A 27,834-nucleotide genomic window follows, 5' to 3' on the forward strand; every position below is an offset into this window, starting at 1 on the left:
TAGATGCCTTTCTGCCCAAGACAGGAGAATGGTGGCCTACATGAGGGCCTGGGATCTGGCCCTCCATGCATATATATGATTTGGTAGCCAGGTTGTCTGAATGCATCAGCATGTTTTCCCTCCACCAACTTCTTGAAGTAGAGGAGGGCCAGTCTGACTGCTCTGAGCTCCAAACAGTTTATCGGTTGGTATGCTTTCTCCTTGGATCAGATCTCTTGGGCATAATGATCACCTGTGTGTGCTCCCCACCCCAAAAGACTCGCGTCTGTGGTTATCTGGACCTGTGGCTGCTCCCTGAAAGAACACCCCTTCTTTAGAACTGGGGAAAGCCAGCTCTAGGGACCTCCTGGTCTCCCTGCTCAACTGCAGCCTGACATGCCTCCGCTGTATGATGTCCATCTGATAGGGATGGAGAGCCCACTGCAGGGGTCTGGCATGAAATCACGCCCATGCCACACAGGTCATGGAGGCGATCATGTGTCCCTGCAGTTTGGCCAGCTGGAAGGTGTCTGCCCTCTTTGCCCCCAGGACCTGTCGGACCGAGGTCCAAATCTTGTCCACACGCTCTGAGCAGAGGCTCACCAAGCCCTGCTTGGTGTCTTTCAAGCTTCCTAGGGCAACATGAACTGCACTGGAAACAGCTTGCTTTTCTCCATGTTCACTAAGAATCTGTGCTGCTGCGGGCAGTCTAGGGTCTCTGCTACATCGCTCCTGGCTTGATGGAGTGAGTCTGACCTGATCAGAATATCGCCCAAGTATGGAAAAAGATGAATGGCCTTCTTCTGTAGATGGACCACCAGAGTTATCAACACCTTTGAAAACATTCTCGGATTTTGGGCCAAGCCAAAAGCCAAACAGGTGTACTGATAATGATTTTTCTGGAATGCAAAATGCAGAAACTGGTTATGTCCTGGGTAAACTAGGCTGTGGAGGTAAGCATCCATCAGGTCTAGGGAAGCTATGAAGTCTCCAGGCCTGAGACCCTTTAGAATGGTCTTCAAGGTTTCCTTTCTGAATTTATTTCAGGGCAGGTACTGATAGACCCTCTTGAGATCTAGAATGACCCTTCATTTTCCTGATTGCTTTGGGACCATAAAGAGACTAGAGTAGCAGCCAGATCCCCGCTGTGGTTTTGGCACAGGCTCTATCGCTCTGATCTCCAGCAGATGCTGGATTGCTTGAAGCATAGGGAGGTGTTTCTGTGGTTTTTTGGAGCATGGGGAGGAAATAAATTTGGCGGGGGGGGGGGGAACGGGACTGGTCAAACTCTATCTTGTAACTCTCCTGGATAATGCTGAGCACCCACTGTTCTGTGATCAAGGCTTCCCGCTGCCGCCGCCTCTTGCCTCCCCTGTAATTGCTGCCTTGAGGCTGCTTGAGGGAGCTCTGGCTACATGAGGATCTATTTGGGAAACCCTGCCCTCCCCAGGAGGGTTTGTAGCTCTTGAAATCTCTAGCGCTGAATAAGCCCGTTGGAACGAAAGGAAGAATAATTTCCCTTCCTGTGCACTGACACGACTGCTGCCACGGCCCTTGCTGCAAATTGCAAGGCATCCAGCTGGACATGGACAAACCCTGGTGGGACCTCTGAAAGGCCTGAGCCCAGATGCAGACCGCCCTGGCCATGAAGGAAGCTGCAGCTGAGACCTTAATGGCTAGTGTCACCTGTATAACAGAACCTCTGCCCTTTTGTACTCAGGGTTCCTGGGGTAATCCTGCCATCCTGGATCCATGAGTAAGGGAACATATGGGGGGCATCTCAGAAATCCCACTCTATGCTTATCAAATGGATATCCAGTGGTACCTCAGGTTACATACGCTTCAGGTTACATACACTTCAGGTTACAGATTCCGCTAACCCAGAAATAGTGCTTCAGGTTAAGAACTCTGCTTCAGGATGAACAGAAATCGTGCTCTGGCGGTGCGGCGGCAGCAGAAGGCCCCATGAGCTAAAGTGGTGCTTCAGGTTAAGAACAGTTTCAGGTTAAGAACGGAACTCCGGAACAAATTAAGTACTTAACCCAAGGTACCACTGTAGCCGTTTTATGAGTTTGTTGCCTTGGAGGCCTCAGGTGCCTGCCATTCCTGCAAGATGCTCTCAAACTCTACTGGAAAGGGGAAAGCCCTCTTGGGGGCCTTGCGCTTGGGGGAGGTCTTGGAGGCATTGCTGGCTGCCTGGGGTCGCTTCTTGGCTTGCTGGGCTTCCTCATGGAGAATGACTGCCTTCACAGCCTTTCCCAAGAGCTGCTTGATGTCTGGGCTCATAAAGAGTTGGGGGGGGATGCTCCCCCTCCTCCTCATCTGGGGAAAGCTCACCCTCCTCCCTGTCTGAAGAGGTGCATGTAAGCCTGGATGATGAAGGCTTGAGGGCATGAGGCTTCTGATTCAGAGGATTCTGAACTGGCTGCCCATGGGGAAAGGGAAGGTTCAGTTCTCCTGTAGGTCCTTCTGCCAAGGCCCCTTTCTCCCTGCTCAGCACCCAGCATCACTTGTGCTGGGGCCCCTTTGAGGGGACAAGGGGCTGCTCCAAGAAGAGTAGTATTCTGAGGGGGAAGGGGAGGGATCAGCAATCCTCCTCCTGGCACCCTGCCAGTTCCCAGCCCTGCTTGAACCATGGGTGCTTTCCTGAGGCCCACCCCCCAGTGCTGCCCTTGGCTGAAGGGACCCTGATGGGTCTGTGGCAAGTGGGGGTGGGGGTGGGGGTGGAGCGTGGAAGCCGCAGGTAGGCCCAAAGCCTCTCCTAGCCAGGCAATCCACTCAGGGGTAACTGGTGGCCCAACTCCCCTTCTTACCAGAACCTCCAGAATTGCTGGAGCTGATGGATCAGGCCTTTGCAGGTCGCCCAAAACTTCCTCAGCCTGGGCTGCTGTTAAATTCAAGGGAATTCCAGGCCCCTTTGCGCAGGCAGCTTGGGTTCCCACAGATCCTGCTGATGAATCTGGAGAAAGCTCCATCTCACAGAAAAGAAAGTCTCCTCCTGAGAAGGAAAACCCCTTCTGCTGGGTTTCAGTCTTTTCCTAGCCTTCCTTCCCAAGTCCAGAGGCCTCCAAAGACTGTAGGCCCAAAGGGAGGCCTAGTCAAAAGTATGGTAGATCCAAGAGAAGAAAAACCTGGTATGGATAACAGAAGGGAGCTGAAAGAGTGGATCCAAGAAATGAAGATAAAGAAAGAACAAAGGAAAGAAAAATCCCTTCCAAGATGGCATTCCCATCTTTTTCTTTTACCGGGCCTAGAGCAGGTAAGAGACCTCCTACCAGCGGTGAAGGCAGGAAATGGAACTGGAGCAAGAGGCTTGTCTCTTGTAACTATGATGCAGAAGACAGACTCAGAATTCAAAATGACCTTAACAAATTGAAGAACTGGGGCAAAACAAAATGAATCTCAGTAGGAACAAATGTAAGGTTCCATACTTTAGGCAGGAATAACCAGGTGCAAAAACGTAAGATGGAGGACACCGGGCTTGCCAGTAGTACATGTGAAACAGATCTAGAGGTCTTAGTAGACCACAAGCTTAACATGAGTCAGCAATGTGGTGCATCAACAGAAAAGCTCATAGTATTCTAGGCTGCATCAACAGAAGCAGAGTGTCCCAAATCAAAGGAAGTAATAGTACAGTACTGCTCTATTCTGGCTTGTGAGACCATACTTAGAGTACTGTGTCCAGTTCTGGAGCCACAATTTAAGAAGTATATTGACAAGCTGGAGCATGTACAGAGGGCAACCAAGATGATCAAGGGTCTGGAAACCAAGCCTTATGAGGAATGATTGAGGTTGCTGGGTAAGCCTGGATAAGAGGAAACTGAGAGGTATGATAGCCATCTTCCAATATCTAAAAGGGTATCACATGGAATATGTAGTAAGCTTATTTTCTCCTGCTCCAGAGGTTAGCACCCAAATCATGGCTAGGACCCTAACCAATGGACTCTCTCGGAAGGTGGTAGATAGACTTTCCTTTCTTGGGAGGTTAAAAGCAGTGGTTACATGGCCATCTGTCATGGACGCTTTAGTTGAGATTCCTACATTGCAAGGGGTTGGACTGAATAACCCTAGGGGTCCCTTCCAACTCTACAATTCTATGGTATCCTGCCTGCCTTTAATCATGGAACACAAGGCAACATACATGTGTCCAGGCTCTCACCCATCCAGACACTGATCAAATCCAGACATGCACAGATTCAGCAAGGTGGTACCTCATGCGCCTTCAGACCATACCCCATATTTATAGAGGTTTGCACAAAACTGTTATCAAACCAGATGGACAGGGTATACATAATAAAATTATTATTATTAAACAGGAGTGGTCAGAAAAATAATGATTTTGACATTTCAATTTATTTTCTGCTTTTACCAATTCCCAAATGTTAACATACACTTAACCCTTTTTGATAAAGTTTAATGCAATTCATGCACAAATTTGCCTATACAACTGCCTATAATGAACAGTAAAAAATTTAAATCAAAGAAATTACTGTTTGGACATTGCTAAACTGGCTTCCACAGAATGATTCTGTTAAGCCTTGTCTTCTTTTATGCCATGTCATTACCTATTCTAACCAAAATCACATAATATTCTAAAAGGGTGACTTAGCTTTTACCACATTCTTTCATCTCAAGTAAGCTTCCTTCTGCCTTAGATATAATATCTGAACAGTTTATGTGCCATAAGAAAATTCCTAACTGAATTTAAATGTAACACACACACACAGAGTTTTTTGCTGCGCAATTGCTTATTAAATCATTGTGATTGTATAGGAAGGTTTTAAGCAGCAATGTCAGAAAATCAGCCATTGCCTGGTATCTCTCTACCGGCACAAAAAAGGTGTCATGTACTAAAGCAAAGCGCAAACATGAAATCACATAGGCAAAAGACGTGGAATAACACAAGGTGGAATTCCACCCTCCCAGCAGCAAGCTGTTTAGCTAATGCGCCCGAATCCTAGCAAGTCAGATTTAACAACCTGTTTATTTCAAGCAAAACCTGTTGCAGCAATGCAGAATTCCTCCCCCACCCCATCCCCCGAGGAGAAGCACAAACACACAGAGAGAGCCTCAGTCAGCAGAAACTGAAACGGCGCTGTGACACGCAGCCAACGAAGCGACCGGAATCACGACATTTTCATCAATACTGGAGACAACGATCAAGAGGCCCCTAAAGCAAGCAATCTTCTCCGCCTTCGGACATTCTTGGGCACTTAATCAGCCGCTGCATATCCCGAGACACCCATAATTTGGGCGAGCTCCGCATTTGCATTCGGATCGGTGAAAATCGAGCTTTTGCCGGAGATGAAAAATCCCTCTGCAGCATCCCTGAAATCGGCCATTACAGGAAGAAGCCGGAGCGGGTTTTACGACATTTCCCAGCATCCTTGCTGCCTACAATTCCCACACTGCACATGCCCAGCAACTCCAGAGTTAACCCCTTGGTTGCCCAGAGGCAACAACTTTGTGTCATCGGGCTCGACTCTTGTTTCCTCGACTTTCCCCTCACATCCCTGTTCACAAAAAATAGGCAACACACGCGACGCGTTAAAAACACTCAGAGTGTCAAGAGAAAGTGAAAAGGGGAGACCACACGCGGAGAGCTTCTAAAGGGAAGCCTGGAATATTTTTTTTAGCATAAGAATATTCTTTTAAAATTCTCCAGAACAGTAACAAATCTGCATCTGCAGTCATCCTCAGGTGTTTACTATAAACGTTTTCGGTTTAAAGTCTACTGGTCTTCGTTTTCCTGCACGCTTCTAGAGACTACAGTTTCTTTGTATCAATAATAATCAATATTTTTGCTTTGTACCTTAGACAGCAGGTGGAATTTATTCTGAGTACCTCTTAATTTTTTTTTAAATGAATGCACTATTTGTTCTTAAAATTCCCAGGTCTCTTCCCAAGATCTCAGAATACATATAGACATACAGATAGATAAACAGATAAGAAAAATAAAGCAGATTTAGAAAACCCTTGCTATTCTACTTTTCTCCTTACAAATATGCATTCAGGTATATATCAGTATTACTATACTACGCTCCTGCTTTTCAGTTCCTTCAGTCTTTCAAGAGCCAACAAACTACATCTATAAACAAAACCAACCACAATTTAAAACAGATTAAACAGTATCTAATTTGAAAGAGGAAAACAAAGCCTCATGGCAAGCCTTCCTAGACTTAACTGAAATGGGTATTGTGTGTACACACTTCTTACTATTTATTATTAATTGCATTAGAAATAACTGCCCTCAAAAATAATTGCCAAAGAAAAATCAGTCTAATTATTCTAATTTGTACTGCCATGTTAATTGTTACATGGCTAGGAATTCTAGAGACCATCTGCTTCCCAGACAACACAGAAACCTAGCTGGTGCTACAACTCCTAAAAGAAATCCAAATCTCTCAGAAATCTGTTACACATAATAAAAAAACAGACAAAATATGGTCACTTACAGTCATGTTGTCGCTGTAATCCCCCCTCCTTTATAATTTATTTTAGACCATGGAAACAGCAGAAAATGGTCATGCTTCTTTCAAATAAGCTGACCTATAACGTACTCCCACACATTTTTACAAAGTTTAATTCCCAACAAAATATTTTGAACATCAAAGCGGTTTTCAAAGTGATACCTGGCTAAAACAACGACAGAAAAAACTTCCCTTTGTGACTCTACAGACACACGTTGTATATCTCCCAAGCCAATACAAGCCAAAGTAATTTCAAATAATACCCATACACTTATTTACAATTTATTTCTTGGTGCATTGACTTTTGCTAGTTTTTCACCCCCCAAAATTCTACAGGAATCTCAGCTCTTTAACAGCCAGCACTACATAATTGTCCATCAACATTTCCATTGAAAAACCAAATCCTTCAACAGTCAGGCGTGCAGAGCTCTACCTTTTTCATTTACAAACAAGCCACAATCATTTTACAAGCATTTTAATACATAGATTAAAGCCACAACGGACAACATGGGACAAAGACTGTGTGAAAAGAAACGTGAAATATAACAGGCCTCCCCTAATAACCCATATTTAACTATAGAACTGCTCAGCTGTATATATTTCTATGTCTCAAAGAAAAGATGGACAGTTTATGTAGTTTGCACTATTTGAATTAAAGTTTATAAAGCTGGCCTATTAAAAAGGCCTTGTTTTTAGGATTTCAATTAATTTTTACATTTTTGTCTTATTAATTTTATTTATCTATTTCAAGTCAATGAAGAATTTCAGAGTAACATTATTAAGTAATTTTAACCCTGGTACAGAAAGCTTTATTTAATAATAAAAGTTGCATGAGTAATGGAATGTTGACTTATTGCATACATTTCTAGATATTAACAAAAGCACTTGAGGAAAAATATGCCTCAGGTGCTTTAAAATATTGACAATTTTTCTGGCAATAGATTAAATCTGAAATTAAGAAGTAGTAATATTTTGACAGGATCCAACCATACCATTTCAGAATGGTATATGTCTTTCTTGCTTCAAGCAGAACTATTTCTCTGTCTCCTCACAAAGGCAACACACACACACACAAACTGTAAACCTTCATTACTTTTTTTTATAGGTAATTTTTTTTTATCATAGGGAACTGCAGACAGAATCACTTTTCTGCAGCTTTCAGTCAGTGTGCAATTATTTTACCAAAAGGTAAGAAGGCTTTGCTTTTGCCTTTAAAAGATTTCACAATAGCATGGAGCTTTTACTGTCCTAAACCTTTGTTGTTGTTTTTAAACATTACCATGAACATCAAATTTTAGTAACCAGAATTTAATAATGAGTAATTGAAGTGAAATAGACAACTGATTTGGAGCAGGTGTGTGTTTTACAACAGCATACCTTACACTTTTAACAGGCCTTATCCCACAATGTTTGCTATTACATGAAATTATCTAAGGTACAGATTAGGTCAGAAAAATAATATCCCCAATGCCGTCCCCCTCACTCCACCCTGCCACCTCCACACACAGCTCTTTATGTCCTCTAAATCACATAACTTTTTTAAATTGACAATTTGGTCTTAAGAAACACCATTGCAACCAAAGCGAGTAAACCCAAAATTTTATTACACAACAGCCTATTTTTAATTAACTAGCCTTTTTAAAAAATCGTACTTTGGGGCTCAGTCCACTGGGAGCTTTCCAAGCACATGTCCAAAGAAAAGAATGACATTTGCAGAAAAGGCCTTCTACGACTACCATATCAGCAGGGGTTGTATGGCAAATGTATCTTGTGGGACAGTCCTGCTTATCAAGACTGACTGCTTTATTTTTAAAATGTTTACCAAATCACTCTGGTTGAGAAATACTGTTTTTAGAATTTAATTCTTGCATAACCAAAATAAAACCACCTTTCACCTGGAATTGTGTTTTTGCATTTTCTCATATGGATCTGGCTCACATACTTACTAAGCATTACATACTGAATGTTACGTTATTCTTAGGCTTTTCATGGGGTAACTCAATGTCTGCTTAACCATCCTTTCACACTTTGCTAGATGCTAGAACAACCTTAACTCGTTTTTTTCTGTATACAATACCATACACAAAAATAACAGTCAGGGTTTACATGGTTTATTAGTCTAAAGGCCAAATAATATATTATGGAACTATGGTGTAACTATTTTCTTATCCCATCAAAAAAATTAGGTAATAAACCAATGCCTTACCAGTAAAAGGGGGCTCATTTCTTTAATCCATCACTGGCATTTACTGAAACAAGGATTTCCCAACAGTCTCTGTAAAACTAAAGAGAGAGAAAAATAAATCTATCAGACAATCAGTTGCAATTACAAAAACTACTTTTTGTATTTTTAAAAACAGTCAGGACCCTTGAACTACAAAAGTTTGTATTACTATACCTGAAATATATATTTTTTGAAATGTGGGGCCTATGTTCTTCATCACTATAACCTGTGGGGGGGTTGTTTAAACTATATACACTGCACTTTCCTCCTTTTTTGAAAAATAGAAAAATTGAAATCCTATATAATCTTTGTGTCTAGAAAATAAAAATAATATGAGTTGTAAGTAGTAGTTTGTTTTGAGGGAAGAGGAAATTGGAAGATACTGCTCCTTATTGCCTCTCCTATATCCTATTATAAGCATTCATTTCAAAATAAAACAGTTTTACTCTTATTTTTCCCTTGGTTTATAATACTGTATATGTTATACAATAATACTGCTTGAATGCTTATATATATAGTGCATAATTTGTTCCTGCAAGGTGTTCGCATTTTTTCTTGTACCCCTCTTTTGTCCGCAAGGTATTTCACAAATAAAATATCTGCAGATCCACTATTTTCATGGTTTGTTCATGTTTAATTTTTTTCCCCATTCACCATCTCAAACACATCCGTTATTAAGGCAATGAATGTGCACTGTATCCAGAATAAGACCCTTTAAAGGCTTTCATTTTATAGAGAATAAGTGGCATCCTTTTTAGTTTTCAAATGGAAAACTTAGGATGTAAGCTAAACCAGTTACTTGAAATCACCTTTTTCGGACTTTAATCTTCCAGAATTAATGTTGGTATAAATGTTGCCTAACACCAGCCCTTCCAATGGAGCTTCAGCTCCGTCCAACTGTTGCAATTCACATGCTCCTCCCTGATTTCGAAGGTGATCTCAAAGGTAGTGAGAACGAAGGAAACAGTTGGACATAACACTAACTAGGAAACACTTCCCATCAGTTTTTTGTTTCTATTTTTGCTGTGTATACTTTGGGCTAGTTATTAGCATTTTATATATAAAAACTATTTCCTGCCTAATTTTATTTTGTATCCTTAACTCGTCCTATGAAGAAAAAACCAGAATGAACTGAATGAGTAGTGCTCACAGATTTTGTACAATATCTCCGGCGGGGGGGGGGGTGTTTAATAGGAAAATTGTAACCCTTGAAAATTTATTCAATATGTATCCCTTGATTCAAAACAACAAACCAACACAATTTCTGTAACAACCTGTTGGTCTACAAAAACCTATCTATTGGCACAAAACAAGCATAGGCTCCAATAATGCACTCCCCCCCCCCCGATTTATATTATTGTATACAGCAGAGATTTGGGGTACAGCCATTTCCTAGAAGCAGCAGACTAAGAATAACTGAAAATGCCTTTTGAAGATTATAGCATGGTGCTCAAAGAGCCTGATGTTTTACAGAAACCTCTTTGCTTGGGACTCCTACTAACACTTTTCAGGCTTCTTAAAAAAATAGAGGATTTTGAAAATCTGCTTTAATACCTGCAAAGTATTTTGTTTTCCCCATCTTAAGTCTGTGAGAGTACCTGCATTGGTTTCACTTTTGCTCCTGCCACTTTTGTCCTTGTTCCTTAATGGCCCAGAGTCTCTTAGGGCTTTGTGGGGTGGGGTAGGGTGTTCACCTACTCTTACAGGTGCACACTTTAAAAATAAATTATTCTAAAGATATAAATGATGCTGATACATGTATATAATGGCATTTTATTGGCCGCTCACTAATATAGTTAACTGGGTAGCTCACAAATATGAAACAATAAAATACAATATGTAAAATAGCATAAAAAGAATCAGAGCATTAAAAATCCAGTTTTTAAGAAAACATAATTTTGGGGATGAGATGAGCTTAAAGAAATTGAAAGAATAATTACGTCATGTAAATCTAAAGCTATTGCATGTACACCTAAACTGAAGGGCATGTTTCATAACTAAAACCCAGTGACAGTTACCAAATATCACTTTAAATATATCCACTTTACCCATTATATAATTGAATATTGCTTTTAAAATAGTGTCCTAGCCTTTTACTATTCTGACTGTAATAAAATATTTTTATGATTCTATGAAAATTAATAAATGCAACTGCATTTTTCTGTAAACTTCTAATTCCTAATTGTCTATCCTATCTCTCACCAAGACAATGTGAAATTAGGGGAAACTGATACTATCTTTCACCACCTTGAGCCAAATTTCTCTTTCTATAATTTAGGTAAACGGCCTCTCACGCAACCGCAATCACTTGCTTCGGCTATCAAAGAGAGAGAGAGATAACTGATATTTTTCTGTATCCCTCTTTTTCCCTCTTCCTGTTGTGTCCTTGGCCATAAAACATTCTGGGCCTCAAAATGCTTTGTAAAAATTACATGCTTACCAGACCTACGTATAGGAAGCATAGCTGTTTAAAGCACATGGTTTGAGGCTCTGGTAAACACTCATTGCCAAAACAATTCCTTAACTAACATTGCAGTCCAACCCTCCCCCCCCCCTTGTGCTGGGCTAGGGTGTTGGTGCTTGGCTTCTGCCATCATCACTTCTCTGGTGTGGAGCTCCCCATTCAGCCCAAACTGAACATGTGTGAGTGAGTGCTGCCAGTGGGATCTCTGGCAAAAGCAGCCTGTGAAAAGTCTCCAAACAGGGTATTTCAAAGAGGAGCTGAGCCAGCCTCAAATCTACTGGATCCTGAACCAGACTCACTGATGTCATATCTGGGCTCAATTGCTGTGCCAGCTTCAGGCTGACGCAGCTATTTCCCTAGCCCCTGCCTTCTCCCTTTGCCATTTTGAGTGTATCCAAGCTGGTAATACTCTAGACCCACCGAAATCTGTCGACTTCATTTATTTCAGTGAGTCTACTCTTGAGTATGACTAATCTTGGTTACCACCCTATATTTGTCTATTTACAGGTTAGTGTCCCACATGGGAACTGAATGAAGAAGAAGAAAATCCAAATTCTTCTTCTTGTTCCTACTTCAGAACCTACTTGTTCTGAACAGGCCAATTAGGTAGTTAAAAAAATATATTGTCTGCCTGCCTGCATAATTTTGTGTCATAAAAACTGAACTATGCCATACATTTAAAGCACATTTAACACACATTTAAAACTCACGGCTTCCCTCAAAGAAACATTAGAACTGTAGTTTGCTAAGGGTGCTGGGAATTATAACTTGGTGAGGGGTCTAACCCCGTTCCCTGGATTCTTTTGGGATGCCATGGGCTTTCAATGTATGGTATGGACCCCTAACACTGAACACCACTCAAGATTCCTGCAAACAGAGAGCTACCAACTCATCCACCCAGTTCCTTCCTGTTGCTCCTCCTCTGTCGAGCTGTCAGGTATAGGGGCTATCCTATATATTCTCATAATTTATTTTCTGAATAACCTCTGGGAAATAGTTATTGCTTTCGTGTTCCTCTCTAGAACTGTGTGGGATAGTAATGCTGACTGGTGTATGGAGAAGGGTTTTTGATGCAGAATGGGAGCAAAAGAGAAGTCTAGCCTTTTCATTTTGTGTGCAGGTTACTTCATTTTCTCGTCAAATATCTTACTCTATGGTACTCTAATTCTAAGTAATTCTAAGTAAGTCCCTCACAAAATGTAAAAGAATAGGCCCAAGTCAAACACCCAAGTACAGAAGGTAAGTATCAGAATTAAAGACAAAATCAGTTTCCTTACTTCTTGCTTTGGAAAGATTTAACAGTAATAAACACCAATTTTTTAAAAAATGCCTTGGACCCAACATCTGCTGCACCTTTACAGTGACAACAATCCAGACTGTAATTTGTCTAATCAGGGGTCAGAAATAAAACACACAAGAGGTAGGAGAATAATGGGAAATTTGCTATATGGTGCAGAGTCCCAGGAAAGTTGGAACCACTCTCCTTGGTAATAAATTGCTGTTACACAGCAGTAACAGTTGTGGATTATTTATTTTTACTTTTTATTTGAGGAACTCTGGACAATTTGCAGCCACATTAAGAGAAGCAGGAAAGAAACTAAAAATCAACTATCAAATTTTCCAGAAATATTGTATCCTATCCCTTGCTATAAAATACCTGTCCATATAGAAGAATCTTCTGTGAGACCTACGAGAGCCTAGAGCAGCCTTCCCTGACTATTCTGGCATGGGCTGATGGGAACTGTAGTCCAAAACATCTATGACAGCATCAGGTTGGGGAGGGCTGGGCTAGAGTGTTAGGCTTGGAGGTAGGAAATCACAGGCCAGTTTGCCAAACCTACTGGATGATATTGGACATGATACTACCTTTCATCCTAGTCTACGTCATGGATGGTTGTGAGGCTAAACTGTGGATTTGGGCTCTTTTTATAGGAATGATCAGTTACAAATACAAAACAATGTCTAAAGCAGAAAGGTTCGGACTCAGCCATGAATGAATTCTATAATGGGAGGGCAGAGAAGGTACATGGTAGCACTTATGGTCCTTGAAACAGTGAAGCAAGCACCTATATACCAGTAAATGTTTAAGGCAGCACATTTAGCAGGGATTAAATATCATTAAACTTTGTGTGGCATACTTCTGAATAAACACGCTTAGCATTGCATTACATGGCATCTAGGAATGATGGATAACTTTGATTCAGGTCTCATTTGCAAACCAAAACACAGCTGTCCTTCAAAATTTGTATTTATCTAAATTTTGCTATGTAGTTCACCAACCAATGTTTAGAAAAAAATGCACATATTAAGGGAAAGTGTGGATAAAAATGAATACATTGGTGAAATTAACACACAAAATGCATTATAGAAGGAGGAAATTGCTTCCAAAAATGTGTGAGTTAGACTAAACTGCATATAATTTTTTTTGGGGGGGGGGGTATTGCACAAAAATGCTGAATTTTCACCAGGATTTTAAAAACAAGTGACATGTTGCTGTAGATATGGAAAACTGAATTTAATATTGGAAAAATGAGAGCAGTGCCATAGCTACTGGCGGGGGGTCGGGGCTAGCTGGGGTTTTTTGCCCTGGGTGAAGCCTGTGTGTGTGTGTGTGTGTGTCTGTGTGTGTACAGAAATGTGTATGGGGTGTTTGCCAAACAGGGTCTTTGACCAGGGTGAAATAAAGCCTAGTTTCGGCTCTGCTGAGAGAAGTGAAATTGACAGATTATGTCATCCTAAACAACAACACATTTTAACCAGGCCATAGTCTATCTAACTTTCCCTGAGCCTACCCAGCCCTCCAAAAGAAAGTATAAAAATATTTATACTTACTTGTGTATGCATTTAATGAACTACTTTTGCCAGGGTCTCCTCTAGTAGTGACTGCTTTAAACTCATCTCTCCAGCAAGAGATTTTAAATGACTAGACTGCAGCAGAGGGCATTTCGATTAACAGCTGAACTGGTGGTGACAGAATAACCACCACTCTCAAAGTGGGTAAGAGGGTGGGTTCTTTTTCTTACTCCTGTCCTTGTAGTTCTTTGTGTTTTGAAAATTTGAAATTTTGGTTTCAAAGGGGGCATTATTTACGGCATCTCGGGCTGACATAATTGTTGGGCCTCTTCCTGGACCCTCTCAGCAGAATGAAGGGGTGTTAGTTCCAATAAATCCAAGCTATCTCCATCCCTGCCCCATCTTTGGAATGTCCCATTTTGTGGTCTACTGTCTCTGAAATGCTAGACTTATGGGGGCTGCCAGGGCATAGATACCAGCCACCATTGGAGGGACACTTTTGTCCCATCCTAATATCCTCCAACCCGTGGATCTGGGAGTTAGGGATGCCTTGGAAGACAAATTTCACTACACCTTGGGTTCCCATGTTTTATAGAGTCTGTAATTGATTCCATGATGCATGAAGATCACTGACATCTTGAACCTGCCTAATCAGCCTTATATAGGTATTACCTGTTGAGCCTATAAAAATATTTCTGACATGTTCAAAAAGGGGATCTTCCCAAGTTTTGAACGGTTCAATTAAAAGATTAATATTTTTGATAACCTGTCTGACACTTAAATTCAAGTACATAGTTCATGTTCCCTTCCTCACTATTCTGATTTCTCGTTGTGTACCTTTTGATGGTTTGGTCAAGTTATTAAGGGTAAAAGGAAGGGTAGAATGAAAATGAATAGGACAGTTGATATGCTGGTTTTTTTGTTTTTTTAACAAACAAACTCAAAAGACTGTATTGTAAAAAATGTTGACTGGAGTGCTCACAATTACCAAAAGTACTATTACAAGTCTTCTAAACGAGTAAATATAAAATATACCACTATTATACCAATATACCAATATACTCTATTTTTTATTTGTGTGCTGGCAAACAAGTGGCATGAACAAGACAAGCACAACTAGATTGGGGGTGGGGGGAGTTACCTGACACAAGCTGTATGAACTCAGGCACACCATTTTGAGGAAAAGCTAGCCTGTAAAATCTTATCCTTCTTAAACCTCTGTTTCCTACCACTCGTAACAATAAAGCAACAGTCTGCTTCATGTTAATATAGCATAGCACAATTTTCCAGTTGGTTGAGGAAATGAAATATTCCCCTCTTAATAACAAATTAGGAAACTCCCTGAGTAATGTTTTTAAATGTCTTAACCAAACATTTTAATAATAAACAGTTCTGTCATAAACTAGAAAAAAGGTAAATTTACAAGCTTTTAATGCAGGACTGGATTATGACTGTTTGAGGCCCTAAGCACGTAAAAGATTTTGGTGTCCCCCTATATATTTAATTCAAAATATAAACAATAATAAACCATAAAATACGGGACAGCCAACACGACCAAGACTTGAGCGTCAGTGGACAGAGTGGCAGCTTACCAGTTACTAAATTCTAATGTTGTATGCCCAAAATTAATGTATATCATTAATCTCTATCATTACTATTTTATTCCTATTTTTATTATTGTATCTATATATATACTTATGTATGTCTTTTATTTATTTATTGTGGGTGCCTTTTTGTAGAACCCGGTTCAGCTGCAGCATATGGTCCATGGTAAATTCGGCAATGGAAAATTTCTGTGGTGACCCCCTTCCCTTGATGCCCTAAGCACATGCTTATTTTGCTTAACAGTTAATCCAGCCCTGCTTAAATGCTTCACTGGTACCTACAAAGTGGAGTGAAGTCAATAGCCTCCACTGAAGGTCCTGACATGCGTGATGTGTAACTATAACTATGTGAGCCAGGTCTGTCGACTTATGCCTCTGTCGTGACACAGGGTTCTGGAAAAAGATGAAACTGATTTTGGTAGAATTTACTTTAGTCAGTGTTCCTTAAATGCTTTTAGGCCATGAAAATGTTATGCTGTAATGGTCTGAGGAGGAGAGTGGGGTATTACAGACTGGCTTCTGTTAGAGCCTTGAGGGGGGATTTTTACTTGAAAAAATTCTGAACCACAGTATATCTAAACTCAACTCATGGTTTTAATGATATAATGATATGAGTTCAGCAACACTGGGAACAAGGCTATCCCAAGCAAATTGCAAAATTTCACTTGTTAGATGGAACCTGCCTACCACATATATAAATATTATGTTGTTTAGCAGCAAACCAAATACATCTATATCGCCCTTCAGATGTTGTTGGACTCCATCAGCCCCAGCTAGCATAGTCAGGGAAGGTGGGAGTTGTAGTCCAGCAACATTTGGAGGGCCATAGGTTAGCCACCTGTACATAATACATCACAGTGTGCTCCCAGTACATACTGGGAAATGTTCTAGAGTTATCTTGGAGCTGCATGTGGTGGCGATATGGCTCTAATGGGGTCCTCAATATTCAAAGCTACCATACTTTGTTATCATTTGCCTGTTCCTGGCACTGTGATTTGAAATAAATGACTGGGATGCATGTCCTATTGACCAGCAAAAAATGGAACTTTGTTTCTGTGTTTGAGGACTGAATATATTTAGAAAGACAGACTTAAAGAAATAGATTAGACATTCATGATATGGGCTTGTTCAGGGTTAATTTATTTCAGCAGAACTCCTCCCCAAATAGCTATCTATCTATCTATCTATCTATCTATCTATCTATCTATCTATCATCTATCTATCATCTATCTATCATCTATCTATCTATCTATCATCTATCATCTATCATCTATCTATACATATCTGTAGACAGAAAGCTACAGATGATTGCGTCTTAGGTGGTACAAACACATAAAATGGTGCATGCATTTCACTTTTGCATAGCTAATGTGGTGCCTCCATATGCTGTGGGTTATAACTCCCATAATCCTTGAGCTTTGACCATGTCAGCTGGGGCTGATGGGAGTCCAAAGTCCACAACATCTAGAGGACTTTCTGGTCCAGTGATGGCCAAACTTGGCCTGCCAGCTATTTTGCGACTACAACTCCCATCATCCCTAGCTAACAGGACCAGTGGTCAGGGATGATGGGAATTGTAGTCCCAAAACAGCTGGAGGGCTAAGTTTGGCCATCACTATTAAATCTGGTCTAATCTGATTATACTGCCAACCACTGACCAGAGCCATGCTGGCTAGGCCTGATGGGAGTTGGACTCCATCTAGAGAGTCCCAGGTTCCTCAGCTATGGCCTAAGGGAAATTTGGGCTTATATTTTTTGAAAACCATTCCTGAAATGGAGATAAATATAAAAAGCAAATGCTGATATGGTGTGAAGATCTTTCATCTAAAGAGGACCTGTCCTGTTCCTTGCCCAAAGAAGCTCTTGGATTCCTGGCCCATGACTACAACAGAAATTGGCTTCATAAACCTTAAGAGGCAGGAGTAACTTAAATTTATTTCCCCCTCAATTTTCCCCTTAAGACGTGTTTATGTAATCAGGAGCTTATCATATTACAATCTGAGCATATCCTACAACCCTGCCTGTAAGTTTATACAGTATGTACATCATTCCTAGTTCATTCAAAACGAAATATTAAACATTTTTAACCTTTGCTGTTGAAAAATAATTCTTAAAATTGCTTGGGTTGATTTATATAGACTCCAGTAAATATTGACATTTTGTCAAGGAGTTATACACAAGGTGAATTTTAATGAATTATTTTATTATTAATATTTTTTTCTTATTCAAAAAGGCTTTTAATTTGTCCTAGAAACAATAACACAAGGGCTATTATATTATTCTTTGCTTCCTTGCAATATGATAGCATGGTGCTATAACAGAACATGCAAGTTGCTCTTTTTAAATTGGTAAAGTGTAAGGCCCAGATATTGAGACAGTACTTCAGATACATTTACAAATGTTTCCAGCTTATGTAAGCTTAAGTGATCACCAAGGCAGCGTTTGATAATATAAAGTGCTAGAATGTCGTTATATAAGTCATAAAGTCCCTTCTACAGAAAGTTTTGTTTTTCACATGGATTTAATAACAATTAAGATTTCAGTAACAGAGTATCAATGCTACAACATAGATTTGTAGAAATTAATATTTCATGGATATATGATAAAATGTTTGTAAGCAATCTATTTTTTCTTCTTTGCTAATTAATCTGTGACAGTGTATATGTGTTCTAATCCTGGATAAATATATACTTTAAAATAGGATATAATTTTCAGAAACTAGACAAAAAAATGGATTTGGGGTGTTTGGGGTGTTTGCATGTTTGGTTGTCATGTTAAGAATTGCCTAATAGATTTAATATATTATATAGCATAATACAAGATTTCTATGTAGATCAACAAACAATCATGGTTTAAATTACACTGTTTGAAAATTCTTTCAATTTACCTTACAAATGTATTATACGAGAGAATCTTATTAGTAGGCAGCCAGAAATTAAGCACATTTACTTAGAAACAAGATTAATTTGTGTTCTTGACTACTGTTTTAAAAAATCTATATACATTTTTAAAAAGGCATGAGCAGCCCCACAACTATAGTTTACATTAAAAAAAAAAAATCAAGACCCCTTGAAATATTTGTAAAAGAGCATTTACAGAAAATTCCTTTAACTAATGCCAACACTGAAATCAAATGTATTTTTGGTAATTTTCATTGTTCACATTTTCAATTCTGTTTCTCATATTAGCAATTTAAAAAGGTAAGTCAATGAATCAGTTTGGAATATTTGCAGCAGATACACCTGCTATTCGAGCTACATACTGGATAACTGCCAAATTTTAAAGATTTCCTCCCAAAAAACAATCCTCAATATATAATTAAATATACTAAGGGTATTTAATTATTAGGTGTAACATTTTAGAAATTGTAAGTTTTAACATTTACCATATATATAAATTAAGGAAATTGATATAAACGTTATCTGAATTTTCAAGTGATTTTTCATAGGCGGAGAGACAATATTCCTACATAAGTGCAACTCTATCTATCTATCTATAGATGCACATGCCTTTTGGGGGGGGGGAATCTTTTAATTAGCCATATGAACTTAAAATATATAACCTTATAACATATGAGTTGATTATTAATGCTTTATAGGAGCCAGTCCTGCAATATGTTTTTAGTTGCCTATATAGGTGTATGTATTAAAAAAAAATATTAAGGAACTATCAACAGTGGGGGTTTTTCTTTAGAACCTTTTGTTTATTTTTTTAAAGAACGTTCTTCCTAGTTAAATGCTGAAGTAAACTAGAACTCTATAAAGTTGCCTAGGAAAACAGTTCTTTTATTGCTTGTTGCTGGAAATTTTCCTTGTTTTTTAAAAAACAAACAGACAATTTGTTTTGAAAATACTAGCATATTTTATTGTATTCATCGGGACTTATTCGCAGGAAAGTAAGCATAGGGCTTGCAGCCTTACACTACAGTCCTGTTTATGTCGGTTCAAAAAAATAAATCTTGTTAAGTTCAGTTAAGTACTCCCTTCAGAGAACTTTGTCCGGAAAGGTGGTCTACAAATATAAAGAATAAATACATTTAAATAAAAAGTGGGTATAGGATTGCAATCGAACAATGCAATCCTATACATGTTTACTCAGAAGTAAACACTACTCAGAGTTCACTGGGACTTACTCTCAGGTCAGTGTGTATAGAACTGCAGTCTTCGTCTGCCAAAAACAATGGCCTTCCAGTCATTACACAACCAGAACAGATGAGTTATTTGGTCTTCAGTGCAATCCTATGCAAGTTCTCACAGCAAGGCCCACTGTTATTCCATTTAAGGTTCCTCTCAGGAAAGTAGGCACAGGTTTGTAGCATCAGGTGCAGTTCATTCAAAAGAACTGCAGTTTAACCATTATTTACTTTTTTTTTTAAATGAACTAAGTAAAAGGAGCTATGCATTAATTAATTGTAAGAAGCTTTGATACACGTAGGTCTCATTCATGTTCAGTATTGCATCTTCCTAAGCTTCTTTTAACTGTTTAAAAGTTACAAATATCTGAACAAGTTTTGCTGATCTCAACAACAAGGGTTTAACAACACTGGAAGAACCAGACGGCTCTCCCCATCACTCAACCTTTCCTCTCTTGCAGCGTATGAAAAGGCTGCTTTTGCCTGAAGGCATAAGGAGCACAATTATTCTGAGATCTTCAGAGCTATTATGCAATGTGTATGTCCTATGGGCACTGCCAAGGCCCCCATCCCTCTCTCTATCCAATCCCCCACACTTCTCCCTTTTTCTTCTATTATTTTTGGTTTTAACCACTTAGGCATGGCCTTGTAAACTGGCACTGTGAATTGCAAAGCTTTAATGATGATTCCCCCCCACCTCCATTGTTTGTACTTGTTACATGTTTTTCCCCCTGAATGTTTTTTTTCCTAAAAGCCAATAAAAACCAGTGCATCTTTTTTCTGATGGCAACTAACTTGCTTTTAAAATTACTGTCTTTCTGTTTTCAGTACTATTCAGGGCTGTATTAAATTACTGAAAAAAATATTTATGCTACAGTAATCAAACCCCTGGTTATAAAATAAAGTTGAATAGGATTACTTTAGAGCAAAATAATCTTTTAAAACCTACCTTTAAATGCCAGTTGTTTTTAACAGAGTAGAATTTTATATCTCAAAACAGTATATATGGGCTATGTTGGAATTCTCTAAACTTTATAATTTAAGAAAATGAATGTAACACAGTTCAGATATTAATGTAGGAAATTTAAGCTTTCCAACTTTTATATTATCTCCCTTATTCCACATTACAAAAATCTACTTGCACATGAGGCTTAAAAACATACCTGATTACTTAGGTTTGTCCTTGTCCAATTTATTTTGTCTTTAAACTAATTGCAAACTTTGTTGTTACAATCAGCAGGGAACAGCAATTTTGCATCATCTGCTTAAAACCCTGTACCCAGCCGTCACAACTAAAGCTAGGGGAGTTAAGATAAACATGTATTATGTCTGAAAGGAGGTTTCAGAACCCTACACTTTAAAAAGATATGCAAGTAATTACTGGGTCACGATCTCCAAGGCTGATTCCGTCACTTGGACCTGTGGATAAGGAGAAACCTCTTGAGATTTCAGTCTCTAAAAGCCCCAGACTCAGCTGGCTTGAGCGTACCATTATCAGGAGAGGGCTGATGGGCAGAAGCTCAGAGCTCCACTCGGCAGAACAAGCACACCTCCCCCCCCCAAAAAAAAAACACACCATAGCAGAGCTGGCTTACCACTTTGTTAAGCAATTTAAGTAGTGCACACTACTGTCTTGGGAAGCAGGGACATAATAAGACCATAGTCTTAAGGCTATGACTTCTAAAGCACATGACTTTGCCCAACGTATCCTTGGAACTTCACTTTGTCAAGAGTGCTGAGAATTGCAGCTCTGTCAGGGATAAACTACAGTTCCCAGGATTCCTTGGGAGAAGTCGTATGCTTTAAGTGTGCTTTAAATGTATAGTGTATATACAGGCTTTAATTAGACAGCTGCCAGTAGATAACTGGTGGGATGAGGTGAAGCTGCCTTCACTTTGACTTACCTGGGCAGAGCAGTGGTGAGGTTGTGGCTATGCAGATGCCCCAGTGGAGCCAATCTCACACTCTGGCATATCCACACAACCCTGACTTCATCGCAGCCCTGCCTGTATCAGGTGAGCTTCTGTAACACCAGTGCTGGGGAGGCAGCACTGCTAATTGCATCCCTGCATGGCTCTCTATTGCCAGGGATAGTCCTTCACTGCTTGAAGCACCCATGGAAGTGCAACTCTTAACCCTAACAGCATGATGGATTAGGAGGAGACTGTTCTAACTGCTGTATTCTTGCAAATGTGGGGTCTGTATCAGTGGGAGAAACCCTTTACCTAGTTAGGTATAGTGGCTGCCCAAGGTATAGTGCAGCAAAACACAAAAAATCACCTGACTTCTAATCTATTTCTGCATAATTTATTTTTCAACTATTTTTTTAAAAAGTTAACATTTTAGTTGTCTGTGTTAAGATATGTGGCCTTGTACCAGAGAAACTTCTGAAACATTTACTTTCAAAATCTATAATACAGGACTACAGAAGATAGTGTAATCCACAGCCCACAATATGAGGAACAGTTGAGGGACTTGGATATGTTTAACCTGGATAAGAGGAGACTGAGAGGAGATATGATAGCTTGTTTCCTGCTGCTCCAGAAGCTATGGACCATGCCTAGGACTCTAACCAATGGACTCTCACAGAAGGTGGGGGCCTCTCCTTCCTTGGAGGTTTTTAAGCAGAGGTTGGATGGCCATCTGTCATGGATGCTTTAGTTGATATTCCTGCATTGCAGCGGGTTGGACCAGATGACCCTTGGGATCCCTTCCAACTGCTGTTCTATGATTCTCTGACTCCTATAGGACTAAACCAACATGCACTTCAACATTACAGCATTATAGTTGTGCATAAAGTTGCAAGTCAATAGGAAAATTACATTGTTTTTATTAATGACTATGCATTCTTCATTGTCTAGATATATCTGACAATTTCACTGAGATATGAACTATAGAATAAGACTTTGGCTAGTATACAATGATAACATATTTCTATGTTTTCTTCAATGTAACACTCACTTTCAACAGAAACAAGAAATGTTTTGTCTTAATATTTTGCTGCACTTGCAACTTCCACAAAGTTTTCCTCTAAGAGTGAGCAAAACAAAGTCCTTATGTCAGTTTCTCTGTGGCATAAAATGTTACTTATACATGTGAGGGGCAAAGTTGCTTTTATAAGTCCATGAAATAAATATATCCAGTTACCTTCCCTTAATCTTCAGCCTAGTTCTGGTTATCTCTCATCTGGAAGAGGAGGATGGGAGCCTGCTTTGGGAGTTAGATGAGCAAGGTATTATTTTCAGTTTACAAATCCATTTATTAGAGCACTGCGAAAAAGATGGTTATGATGAATTACCGGTACCATATAATAAATGAGCTTTCCTTCCTGATTTTTAATTTAACTCAACTTATTTAGGCTCTAAACTTGCAAAAAAATAGTGTTATTGTTTTAGAAGATTTACAAATGGATTTTCTAAACTAGGTGTATGATGCATTCAAGACTGCCTATTCAGTGACACCAGTGCCAGATTTAGGGCAGTACAGATCGTTCTTCTGCATAGGACGCTGAGCTGAGGAGGCACCAAATAATTATAATATGAGTACCTACTGAGAAGATGCATAAAAAGCAATTGTACCAAAAGGAATTATTGTGAAAATAAAAATATTTTGGGTGGCAGCGCCAAAAGTTGTCCTTGCTCAGGGCACCGTATTACCAAAGTCCACCATTGGTAAAACAAAAAAATCTGAGTGTTAACAGTCAGTTATCACTAGAATAATTATCTAGAATTATATCTGGCTAAATCCACTGACATTCCAGGAGGCTGAGCTCTGTTATCTTTTGCCCATAGAACTCACCAATGCTTATGAAGATCCCACTGACATTCATGGAGTGGTTTTTTTTTAAAAAAAAAAGTGCGAGAGGGTGCTGGGGAGTGAGAGGAGGAATTGAGGGCAGTGGGGGAAGGGGAACGAGGACAGAGGTGCTACTACCAACACAGTGACAGCAGGAAGAAGAGAGACAGCTGCAGAGCTGCCACCTGCCTCAAAATTCTCCTTTGAATTTTGCAATGCAGTTTACCAGCCAATTGAAGTGTATGACAGCATCTATGCTAGGATAAACTGTGCATTAAAATACATATATGAATGAAAATAACAGACAAGAATGAATTATATTATAGAAAATTGCATACAAAATGTATTAGAATAAATTTGCACTAAAATGCTGGTGAATTTTCACGGTGACTTTTTTATTTTTCAAAAAACCACAAACTGGAGAACTAAACGTATGACTAGAAAAATGAGAAACTGAGAGAAACAAAAATTGTCAGATTTGCCCATCCCACAACTTTGGAATATGAATATATAGTACCTTTGGTTGGATGGGCAGTATTATTGAACAGTATACAGTTCAGGGAAGTTTTTAATATTTAATGCTGTACTGTTTTTAACACTTGATTGGGAGCTGCCCAGAATGGCTGGGGAAACTCAGCCAGATGGGTGGGGTATAAATAATAAATTATTATTATTATTATATTATTAGGATCAAAACACCATTACATCTCTCTCTCTCTCTCTCTCTCTCTCTCTCTCTCTCTCTCTCTCTCTCCTATTACATATCAGACAGACTTCAACTTTACTGTCTTTGAGTAGGGCTTACTGCCAAGCAGCCATTAGCAGACCTGTCTTCCCTGACCTTTTTCAAGTTGCAAGAAAGGAGATTCCGACTAAACATTTGGAATAACTTTCTGACAGTAAGAGCTGTTCAGCAGTGGAACAGACTCCCACAAGAGGTGGTGGACTCTCCTTCCTTGGAGGTTTTTAAGCAGAGGTTGGATGGCCATCTGTCATGGATCCTTTAGTGGAGATTCCTGCATTGAATGGCTTTAGACTAGATGACCCTTGGGGTCCCTTCCAACTCTTAAGATTCTGTGTTTCTGTGACCTGTCTCTTTGCCACTCCTTTTTTTTTGTCACATCCCTGAACACTCATATTCCAGGTCAATCAGCTCTATAGATTAACGATGTAATAAATAAATAAATAATGTTTTTGTTTAAATAAATATATATTTGCCCATCCCTATTCATAACATGAAGTGTTATCCACAGTTGGCAGAATTATATACACATGGATATAGAGGTAGGAAATTTGAAACAGTGGGACCATAGACATTTGACTTCATTGTTTACTTTCTCCCTCTTAGGCATGCTGCCAACTGAGAATAACATTTTATGCATTTGATAAAGTGGAGCCTGGTTGACCAAATGTGACGCGGTAATAAATTGGTTTGTCTAATTTAAAGTGCTACAAGACTCCCTGTTGTATGTGTTGAACGGAGCAGACAGGTAACTGGACCAAAGTCATCCAGGTTTATATTATTGACAGTGTTGTTGTTTCTTTATGCAAATCTGAACCCAGGTCTTCCTGGTCCTAACCCAACACTCAAACACATAAATAGCACAAGAGAGGTTCAAAGGCAATTGAATCCTCACAATCACAAGTGAAATTGACCTCTGAATGCTGGCTTTCATTCTGTTCTATGTGGCTGAATTATTTGGTCATTGTAGACAGGTTGTTTCTCCAATCCTTGTAGCACAGCCCTGGGAAGAGGATTTGTCATCTGTTGAAAGAATGACACACACTGTGCCACAATTATCAGTGCTGGATGCACTCATCATATTAAAATCAATATATGAAGAATAGAATCAGAAAAAAATGGGACAAAGTGTTTAAAATGTTATAACTGGTCCAGACATGGAAAGTGCTTGCATGTGGGATTAGACTCAATTTGATTAAAATAATCAATAATTTTGCAAGGCTGCAGTAAAGCTAATAAAAGTTGCTTTTATAACGCTCTTTTCTTAGACAATATGTCTTGGTTTAGCATGTCAATATGCCGCATCTTTGTGAAACAATTTAGTTGTAAAGCTCCTGTTAGCATATCTTAGCTTCTTTGTAAATCATGTAATTCTACATCCCAATCCAAAGCATTTACTTGAATTAAGTCCCATTTATTTCAGCAGGCAGCAAGTATGTATGTCTAGGATCATAGAATTTGTGATAGAAATGAATGCTGAGACTACAGTCAACCAAGCCCCAATGCTGCACAGTCTCAATTCATTTAAATAGGGAATGTGCAGAACGACATGATGGCACTTAACAAATGAAATTATCTAAGCCAGGGGTGAAGAATCTGTGGCCCTCCCATTATTGTTAGAGTCCAGCTTCCATCAGCCCTACAAAGCATGGTCAGTAGGCAGAGATAATAGGAATTATAGTCTCGATGGCCACTACATTTATTGCATAGGGTTTTAATGCAAGCCATCTGCTTGCCGAACACCAGTCCTACATTTGTCCTTTTTAAAGGCTGTTGTAGATAGTTTGGACCAGATTAAATGCCTTCTCAGTTGTCCCTCACAAGAGAAATTTCATCTGGAGTTAATGTAAAAATGAGATTCTTTCATGCCACACTTTTTCTGTTCAGATTTACATTGCAACAGCCCCCAATGCCTGCTTTCACATCCCTTGATCGCTGTGCTATATATTTTGTAAATAAAAAAAAAAACACTTTCAGAGAAGGAGAACTCAGATTTAGTCAATAATTCAGTTGGTTATTTTGGCCAAGTCCTACCTATCTACTGGTGTCAGTTCCTCATCTTCTCTCTCTCTTCCCGCACCCCCCAGATAGATAGCTAGTTAAACTGATGAAGAAAGACAGTGTGAACTGGACAGTTCTTGAATGCAGAGCACAAACCCAGTGATAGGTCACAGGAGGAGATGCTACATTACCTGGTAAATGACATCAGTTCCTTATTCCCCATCTCCATAGTGATGATGCAGCTTTAGCATTCCCTAACACTATTCAATATACCTCTGCACAAGGAGCACATTGCTCGCTCAACCTGCTGGAGCATAACTATCGTCCATAACGCGCTTTGATAGAATATGACAAGCATTCCGGCAGCCATCTTGTGCACTCATATATTTCTCCCAGTGATGTCAAGGAGCTGTGACAGTAGCAACATTTTAGATTGTGTCTGTATAAAGCCAGAAGCATACCTAGGGGTTGGCAAAAGTGGCCTCTGCCAGGGGCGCAGGCCCAGGGGGCTCACAAAAATCACCTATCATACTATGAAGTGTATGGCGGGTATGTATGTGAAAATAATAAACTCTTTGGAAAACCAAGGAAATCAAAAAAATCTGAGCTTGGTCATGATGCAGCTCTGCTGCTGAAACAACAGGACCGGCCATTTAACTCAGAAAACTGCCTGGATGAGATACCACTGAAAATATATTGAAAATAAGGACTTATTTAAAATGTAGGCGTTTAATATTTTTTAAAAATATATATATTTATTACTGTCCTGTTTTTGTTCAGTTTTGGCTTAGAGGCTTGTTTAATTTGGGGGGGCTTAGACTTAAGGAAGAGAGAGAGAGAGAGAGAGAGAGAGAGAGAGAGAGAGAGAGAGCGCGCGCGCGCGCGCCCTGGTGTTAACTCAGAACAATGCAGTTAGAAGCCTAGTTCTGTAATACGCTGGGAGCATCAAACACCTGCCATAACAGACTTAGACATGCGGTTCCAAAAATATAGGATAGAGGGATAAAGGTGTGATATAAGGGTAGAAAAAGTAGACAAAAGAGAAGCTTCCTCCCCATGTCACGTGAAAGCTGAGGGACAGAAGTTTCAGGATAGCCCAATGAAGCACTTCTTGACACAGCCCGTAAGTTAAATCATGGAATTTGCTACACAAGATGTAGTGATGGCCGTCAGATTGGATGGATTTAAAAGGGGATTCACGGACAATAAGGCTATCAATTGCTATAGCTATATATTAACTCCAGTATTCCCCCGAGTACCAGTTGCTGGGGACCTTGAACAGAAGAGTTACTGTGCTCTTCTCCGGCTTGTGAGCTTCCCAAAGACATTAGTTGGTCACTGTTGGAACAGTGACGACAGACCTTTGGTTTGATCCAGCAGGGCTCTTCTGTAAAAATGGACAGACATTATCACAGGCACAGGGATTTGATCGCAAACCTGTCATGGCATTTCTGACCCTTAGATGTCGGATTGCAGTGTTTTCCGGAGATAATTACAGTAACCTATGGGAAAGCAACTAAGGACCTAAATGTAATATGTGTAAAACAAAAACAAAAAAACCACACCACTCACACAGCACTGTTGCTAGGCAGATGTAAAACCAGTTCAAAGAACCATTGCCACCAAACCA

The 27,834-nt window shown here is 39.6% G+C and overlaps 1 protein-coding gene across 5 annotated transcripts in view; it reads right to left on the reverse strand.

Annotated features, from left to right (window-relative positions):
* The window catches only part of LOC309358960 (uncharacterized protein), a 104,673-nt gene that overhangs the window by 11,334 nt on the left and 65,505 nt on the right, over positions 1-27,834 (reverse strand). For 3 of the 5 annotated variants that reach the window (XR_014163675.1, XM_081892302.1, XM_081892301.1), the window contains one exon: positions 8,656-8,732. Coding sequence is in view for 2 of the 5 variants with exons in the window: in XM_081892302.1 (XP_081748428.1) it covers positions 8,670-8,732 (63 nt within the window). In the remaining 3 variants the exon portion in view is untranslated. Of the gene's footprint in view, positions 1-8,655; positions 8,733-22,813; positions 23,488-25,117; positions 25,419-27,834 lie in introns of those variants that run through there. The other 2 variants (XR_014163676.1, XR_014163677.1) reach the window with 2 other exon arrangements.

This window comes from Podarcis melisellensis (genome assembly GCF_964234715.1).
Source record: "Podarcis melisellensis genome assembly, chromosome: 1".
Lineage (NCBI taxonomy): Eukaryota > Metazoa > Chordata > Lepidosauria > Squamata > Lacertidae > Podarcis > Podarcis melisellensis.